The sequence below is a fragment of the Medicago sativa genome, chromosome 8, assembly GCF_051527215.1.
Source record: "Medicago sativa cultivar Bolivia chromosome 8, Bolivia_mono, whole genome shotgun sequence".
NCBI classification, from domain to species: domain Eukaryota; kingdom Viridiplantae; phylum Streptophyta; class Magnoliopsida; order Fabales; family Fabaceae; genus Medicago; species Medicago sativa.
In genome coordinates, this window is record NC_140756.1 from 10,016,247 (window position 1) to 10,023,845 (window position 7,599).

General features: G+C 32.6%; 2 protein-coding genes across 3 annotated transcripts; both read right to left on the bottom strand.

Annotated features, from left to right (window-relative positions):
* Nucleotides 1–239: 239 nt before the first annotated feature.
* LOC146896802 (uncharacterized) lies at nucleotides 240–2,255 on the bottom strand. Its single transcript, XM_085738679.1, has 3 exons — nucleotides 2,186–2,255; nucleotides 1,054–1,287; nucleotides 240–611 (listed from the first exon to the last, which is right to left on the bottom strand). Exons 2-3 carry the CDS (start codon nucleotides 1,274–1,276, stop codon nucleotides 436–438), a joined length of 399 nt encoding a protein of 132 aa, XP_085594805.1. The 5' UTR covers nucleotides 1,277–1,287; nucleotides 2,186–2,255; the 3' UTR covers nucleotides 240–435.
* A 727-nt stretch (nucleotides 2,256–2,982) lies between these two features.
* On the bottom strand, nucleotides 2,983–7,146 carry LOC146896803 (uncharacterized). Of its 2 annotated transcripts, XM_085735631.1 has the most exons (8): nucleotides 6,858–7,146; nucleotides 6,690–6,740; nucleotides 5,273–5,348; nucleotides 4,676–4,755; nucleotides 4,471–4,520; nucleotides 4,285–4,369; nucleotides 3,840–3,938; nucleotides 2,983–3,483 (listed from the first exon to the last, which is right to left on the bottom strand). In XM_085735631.1, the coding sequence occupies exons 1-8, from the start codon at nucleotides 7,053–7,055 to the stop codon at nucleotides 3,259–3,261; spliced, it is 864 nt and encodes a 287-aa protein (XP_085591757.1). In that variant the 5' UTR covers nucleotides 7,056–7,146; the 3' UTR covers nucleotides 2,983–3,258. The 2 variants fall into 2 exon arrangements, with proteins under 2 accessions (XP_085591757.1, XP_085591758.1); XM_085735632.1 differs by lacking the exon at nucleotides 5,273–5,348 and having other exon boundaries at nucleotides 4,497–4,520; nucleotides 6,858–7,138.
* Nucleotides 7,147–7,599: the final 453 nt, after the last annotated feature.

A 7,599-nucleotide genomic window follows, 5' to 3' on the forward strand; every position in this document is an offset into this window, starting at 1 on the left:
GTAACAATAATGTCGTCGACAAGCCATTAGCTCAGTGGCACACAATCTTGCTTTTGAGTGCTTTTAAAAAGACTAACCAGAATAGAAACTATCTGCAAGGGCCCAGGATATGATTCTACCAACTGCTTCATAGAAATTGTGGCATTTGCAAACAAGAAATGTCTGCAAATAAGGCAATCCAAACAGGACCTAAATAAAGTTTAGGGCTTTCATATACATACATTGAACATCCACACACATTCAAATAAAAGATAGTAATACCAAATGAAAATGTTCATTGCAAACATCCAATTGAAACTTAGTATGTTGCTAATAACAATTAGCATACATTATTATTATCAAAATAAAATTAGCAAACATTATTCATCTAATAAGTAATAATTCAGCATTGATGATCATGCTCAAAGTTGCATATTTAATATATTGGCCTCTGCATCACTTCCATCCCTTGCCAAATTTTCCATGCTTGCCGAATTTTCCATGTTTGCCAAATTTTCCATGCTTAAACTTTCCATGACCATGATGATAACCTCCATGTCCATGTGAGAGATGGTGAGAACCATATGCAGCCACCCCTCCTGCAAACAATCCTCCTATACCAGCACCATGCCCTTTATGAAAACAATAAATCAGTACATTGTACATAACATACCCCTCCCAAATTAGCATCATTCTATGGTGCGAGAATAGTCTAGTTTGTAAAACAAAGATGCAATACTGAGTATGAGTTGAGTATATAACCTATGCAAGAAACATTAGGAGAAAGAAACCATTCACAAAAACATTGAACATGGATCGCAAAAAGTAGAGGTTTGTTCAAATTCTGAACAAACCATTACCATTCGTGCGTTATCATAAAATATAAGCCAGCATCAGGTAGATCATAAAAGATTGTTTATATGCATTCTAATATATTTATTACTTTTTTTAAAAATGGAAAATCGAATATATAGATAAAGGAAGAAGCCGAAGCAAGTACAAGGAGTACCATGATGAGTACTTGAGTCGCTGATATGTTTATTACTGATAACAAATTAGGATGATCAAGTGTACCTGAAGGATGGCCATGTGGTGCATGATAAGATGGTTGCTGATGAGGATAACCAGAAGGCGGATATCCTCCTGCATTTGGTGGATATTGTTGTGAAGGATAATAACCTCCCTGAGATGGATATGCAGTTTGTGGTGGATAATAGCCTCCTTGAGGTGGATAGGAATAGGATCCAGCTGGTGGACAATAGCCTCCTTGATCATACTTGTTTCTACCATAGTTCATCTTGATTCAGCCTAGGACAATTTAAAATTTGCAAAAATATAAATACATCATATAAATATTATCCCTGTTTGGATAAACAACATAGTTAAGCGCTTATCATATAACTGCTTCTGTATAAATTATTTCTATAACAAAAGATAAAATAAAGTCAAATTGCTTTCATATAAGCTATCTTAGAGAGCTTATGGAAATAAGCTAAAAACACTTTATGTACATGTCATAAGCTGTTTTCATAAGCTCTCTCAGACAGTCTCACAAGTACTTATATGTCAGTAGATTAACTCAAATAAGTCGATCAAATAGGCTTTATATTACCAATCTAAATGATCAATTTTCAGACATAAAGGAACCATTTACTCATACATGGTGGTAAACTGATTGAATACATAACCAAACAAAATATTATTTAAATTCCTATTTCTTCATGAAGGAAACATATATTTCTATGACATCAATATATAGCAAACCCCTTAAAGAGATTTCATCTCCACGATCAGAATCAATCAGGTAAAATATGTAGCAGGGGAACAATTTGAATGAACCCATGTTTCTTTTATCATGATCAAGCCAAATGGTAGGGAAGACTCAGAAAAAAAAAAAACAAAGAGCAAGACTAGTGGAATCCAAAACCATACAATTTGAGGTGCTAGCTCAGTGGTAAGAGTTTAGTTTTGTAACCTTAAGGTACATAGTTCGAATTCCCTCAAAGATGATTGTAAAATGATCATTAGTGTCACTTTAATTAATAAAAAAAGTTAATCATGATGCAAATTATATTGAAATTTACAAAGAATGGAAAATGAATTATAACATTTCAAGAAAAATTCAAACCAAGAAATAACTCAACATACTAGACTTTGTTGGCAACAACATGCAAAAAAGTAGAAATAACTATTGCTTGATGCTTACTCAATTGAAAAATGGCAAATGTTTTCAATAAAACCCAAAGGTGACCAAAGTGTATGCTTGTTGGTGCCTTGCTAGAATTAATGCTTCACCTATTCTTATAGTTATAATTTCTCAATTATGAAAAAGCACACGTTATTTCTACGCAATATGGAATATAGATCTGTCTATATAATTAATTCTTTTTGCAAGCATAATTGTTATGTCATAAAAATATAATAGAACATAATATAATATCTATATTCTAAGAAAATATTTTTTATAATGATAGATAGGTTACAGAATTTCATACATTTATTTTTCGTCATTTTGTGCTCTTATTGAATATATTTACTTATTGCTATTTTTTTTGTTGGTATATGAAGTGGCAAACACCACATAAAACTTACACACAATTGTGAGGTTTCGAGTTCAAACTTACCACTTTGGATGAGCTTGAGTAACATTATTTGCAGTAATATTCTTTTTATGAAATTTTTCAGCAATTGTTTATAATTTACAAATTAAAGTGATTATAGTGCTCTTCACTATTTTATCATTATAATATATAATCTTATTGGAACAGATACTTCTATCTTTTAACTTCAGTATATATTCTTATGCAAAAAACAAAAAGAAAAACTTTTTAGTATATATTTTTTTCTTTTGCTGTTAAATGCATAGGGAGACTTATTCTCATTTACCTATAGAGTGAGAGGAAGAAATGAATTAGAATAATTTGAATTGATATGGAAAAAGTTAATCAATAAAATAGTTAAAGTTATGACTGATCAAGACAGAAATGGTCATAGTAATCAGAATATGACTAACTAGAATAATTTGAATTAGAATAATTAAGAGACTTAATATTTTTTTTCCTAAGATGTATTTTTTATCGGATTGTATGAAAGAGCCTCATACAAGTGAATAATCAGAATATCAGATTACAAAGCTCAACACCCTACCCCACTAACCATTTTAACAAGCTCTTATGAAAATCAGAAAAAATTCAAATAGTTATATACATAATCTTTTCCATGAACCCATCGACCTTAACTTCTCAATAACACAGACAAATTTGAGCTTTGACAAAGCAATCACATCTGCTTCTTCTCGTACAACCTTCGATAGATTTTTGCTCCTTCGAATTCTGCGTGAATCTCTCTCTCAGTCCTAATCCCCATAGGGTTGCTTAATAACCATCCTTCACTGTCACACAATATATCAGAGTTCAAAGCATCTATGTGACTAAGTGCATCAACTTCATCTAACTGGTTTTTCATGTCAAGTGCCACTTCAAGTGCATCAGATTGTACGAACACCTGTCATAAACACGACCATAAAATGGAAAACGACTCTCTTAAGTCTTCTCGCAGGCATGAAATATCATTAAAAGGGCAAGTCAGAACCATAAATATGATTATGAGTTAAAAACAAATGAAAAAAAAAAAAAGAGAGAGAAGAAAACAAAGAGTCTAAACATTGTTGCAAAGTATCCATACATTTACACTAATAGTAAGAAAAATGGAACATACAAAATCTTATGTACCAGGGACAGAAATATAGAGTCCTAAATATCAGCATATCTTGTACTAAGTGGTAGTTTTAGTTAACAAGTAAATTGCACAATATTTATGGTAACAACTGTCCTATATATTAGAGCATGCAGAAAATATACCTGTCCCCCGGGAGATAAATTATCTACAATAGTACCGACCAAAGGCTTTTGCAAAACTCTTCTTTTATGATATTTTTTCTTTAAATGAGGGTCTGGACACTGCATGTGTTGAGGGAAATCGTTAACTATAAATAAACGAAGTTTGAATGTAAAACCTTTAAGTAACAACAATGTAGCCAACAAGTGATTTGGATTTCCCGCACTCATAATTCCACACAGTCAACACATCAGTGGTTGTTGGATTGAAGATTTCAAGCTCAGTATTTTAAAGTATTAAAAATCAAAATCTGATTGCATTCTGCATCGTCCGATCTCAATCCAATGGTTACCGATGTGCTGAATACGTGAATGCGTGGAATTGTGACTTCAGGCGATCCAAGTCCAGCCAATAAGCCATTAGGTCAGTGGCACCCAAATTCTCTTTAGTGCTTTTAGAAAGACTCACCGAAATCGAAACTAACTGCAAGGGACCAGGATATGATTCTATCAACTGCTTAAAAGAAATTGGGGCATTTGCAAACAAGAAATGTCTGCAATTAAGCGAAAAAACGGTCATTATTGCAGCATTGTTATAAATAATGCCTGTATACATTTACTTTGCCGTCAAAATAAAGTTTATGATTGATAGTACATGTTATCCAGAGCCAGATCTTTTACCCATAACTCAGCACGCTTGACCATCTGCACATGGAATTGAAGTATACATAATTATACGAGACGATATCCCTCTATTCTAAGCTGAAAGTGCGATAACAAAATAAGAAATCAAAATTCACTGAAAGGGAAGGGAGTTATCATCAAGGGCATTCAAAACAAACAGAATCTTGTTTCCTTACCTTTTGCCGTATTTCCAATCCCAAATGATTTCTCGCTTTAGGTGTTCTTTTTGCAAGCCACATAAGAAACCTGCCGCTGCCTGACATTATTTTCAACAACAGATATAGTGGAACAATCAAGTGCGATGTTTATCAGGTACTGAAATGATTATTTGATTGTCCAAGAGCTAATGTTGTCTACTATAAATCGCAGAAAATAGTAGTGTTTAAATTTTGCAACGCTACAGTGTTATAGCGCTGCAATAACTTCTATTTAAGGACATTTTGTATTAAATATTGTATTGCAAAGCAATTGATATTTGTTCAAATTCAGCTACGCTATAGCTGCTCTTTGGCAACACGGCTTCTCATTAACCCTTCCTGATGTTGAGGTAAAAGAGTTCATGCAAATATTTGACACTTTGATTACAAGATGTTTTGGCTCAATATATCAGAAAGGATGAAATCCAAACTCAATAATAGATCATGTAAATTATCAACTTTTACATACATGCATTCCAAGCCAATGCCAATCATTAATATGTATGCTAAATTCAACAATCAACTCAAGAACAAATGCATAAAACAAAATACATTTATCGATGAAATTCATATTACCACATCCAATATCTACCATGAGTGGCGATGCAGGGTCTGCAAAGACCTGGTTCCAGTCTGGTACTTGTGCAGGAGTCTATCAAGAAAAAAATATCATTACAGGAAAGCAAAAAACCCCTCGTACATAATGAAAGACAAAAGGATTCGCTGGACCAAATGCCTATTAGGTCCGGTTTCTGTATTTGGTTCATCTTATCAATATATCATTCATAAAATTGGTGTATGACAAAATGTTCAAATCTGATTAGATATCTCTGTAAGGTGACAAAAGATGGCGTAGTTATGAAACTACATATCAGTAACGCACACAGATATATTGTAGAGACCAAATGTATATATTTCATACAAAATGTTTATATAATATAATGAAGGTTAAATATGTGTTATCAGTCCATATAAATTTGTTGTTTTAGTCCCAGTGTTCTTACTATTAAGTCCTTTCAAAACCGCATTCTTTAAGAGGTTCTAAAAACATGCAGTTTTGTTTTGTACAGATTGAAAAGGGTATAGGTACTAAATACAAAACGGCATAATTGCAGTTTTGATCTCTTTATTTTCACTGGCTCGCAAAATTTGTCCCCTTTTTGAAATCCTGTTTTTTGGTCCATCGCTCAGATTTCTGGACCAAAAAATGTGATGTGTCAAGTTTTTTATTGACGTGGGATCAAACTTGTTCACGTGGAATCATCAAGGTGAATTTATAATATACAGGTGGATTAATAAATCCAATAATCTGAGTGAGTGAGTGGAGGTAAACTGTACCTTCTCTCTCAGTTTCATTTCTTCGTCATCCACCGGAAAGGGGCTCGTTTTTTTATCCGGAATCACTTCTGTGCATCTTTTCCCCCTCTTTAAATCTAAATAATTGGTTTCAACTGAGATCATGTTTTTATTTCATTTTTTTCTTCTTCGTGATTTCGTCGTATTAGTGTGGTGTTGTATGATTTCTAGCCTATGTGCGGTTTTCATTTGATTCCCCGTCTTGGTTCCTTAATAGATCAACTTCAATCAATTATTGACTCAACCAATAGCAATGACTAGGTCGTCAACGTTGCAGATATGGAGACATCTGTATTTTGGTCACTTTGATTTTATCACATTATTCGTAGGCCTTTTGTCGTTTTATGCCGTTAACTTGGATGTTGTGAGTTTATTCACAAATTCATCATTTTCGTTATTAGCCACATTTGAATTTGTGTTTGTATCTAACGTACTCTACCAATTTCAACGAATGAACATGTTTTAAAAAGGGGACTAATTTCATTAGCAAATCAAAATAGGGTAGCCTACAATTAAGACAAACAAAACTCATGATAAATGATAATTATAGTATAGGGATTAAAAACATATTTATTATCTAATCCTATAATGAATATGAGAAAACATTTGAATTGGTGTAGTAAAGAAAGGAACATACAGAGAAAGAAGAAGGATTGACATGTTGCCTGATTCTGCCATGACCCAAATTCTGAAATATGACATAAAACATAATAATAATATAGTTAGTTAAAAAAAACACAACAAATTCATTATATTATCCGTTTAAAGTGGAAAATGAAAGTAAAAAGGACATAAAGAAACAAACCAAGTTGTAAGAGAGATTGAGGTCAGCATATTCCAATGCAACAAGTTGTGAGCTTCGTAATTGTGGCTTTTGTTGTTGGCTTTGTTCTGCTACTGCCACTACTTGGGACAAAGAAGAAGAAGAAGAAGAAGAGATTGAAAGAGAAGAATAGGAAGAAAGAGGACGAAAGGGTGAGAGTGAGAGTGAGAGTGTTAACATTAGTGCGGAAAGAACGCTATCAATATCAATGCCATATAACTTCTTCTTGTGACTTTGTATCTATTCATGTTGATATTGTTAGATTAGACATCTTCTCATGTCATAACTTCAATTTCAAAATATACTTATAAAAATTAGAAAATGTGATAAAATCGTTCATTTTGTATCATCAATTTCTAAATATATTTTTGAAAAATGGAAAAATTATTCTATTTTTGTTAAACATAAATGTGAAATTGGTCTACATATCTTTTAAGAATAAATATTGTTTGTGTAAAAAAAGTTTACACATGTATTCGATTATTGAAACTATTTTTTATTTTTTGGTCAGTAGCCGTGGCTAGAATTCACCTTATAAAGTGAACGATTATTGAAACTATTTTTTATTTTTTGGTCGGTAGCCGTGGCTAGAATTCACCTTATAAAGTGAATAAGTGGGGTGTACGGGGTTCGAACATCGGCCCTCGCATATAATAATAATGCATTGTCCTACCAACCGAGTTATGTTCACTTGGACACTATTTTTTTCAAAGTTAAAGTCATA

Excerpts from the sequence above, each read along its gene's own strand:
- LOC146896802 (XM_085738679.1), bottom strand. The coding sequence starts at position 1,276 with ATGAACTATGGTAGAAACAAGTATGATCAAGGAGGCTATTGTCCACCA. Across the intron at positions 612-1,053 it reads ACCACATGGCCATCCTTCAG|GGCATGGTGCTGGTATAGGA; the intron begins GTACACTTGATC and ends GTTTTCATAAAG.
- LOC146896803 (XM_085735631.1), bottom strand. The coding sequence starts at position 7,055 with ATGTTAACACTCTCACTCTCACTCTCACCCTTTCGTCCTCTTTCTTCC. Across the intron at positions 5,349-6,689 it reads TCAATCCTTCTTCTTTCTCT|ACTCCTGCACAAGTACCAGA; the intron begins GTATGTTCCTTT and ends TTTTCTTGATAG. Across the intron at positions 3,484-3,839 it reads ATTTATCTCCCGGGGGACAG|GTGTTCGTACAATCTGATGC; the intron begins GTATATTTTCTG and ends TGTTTATGACAG.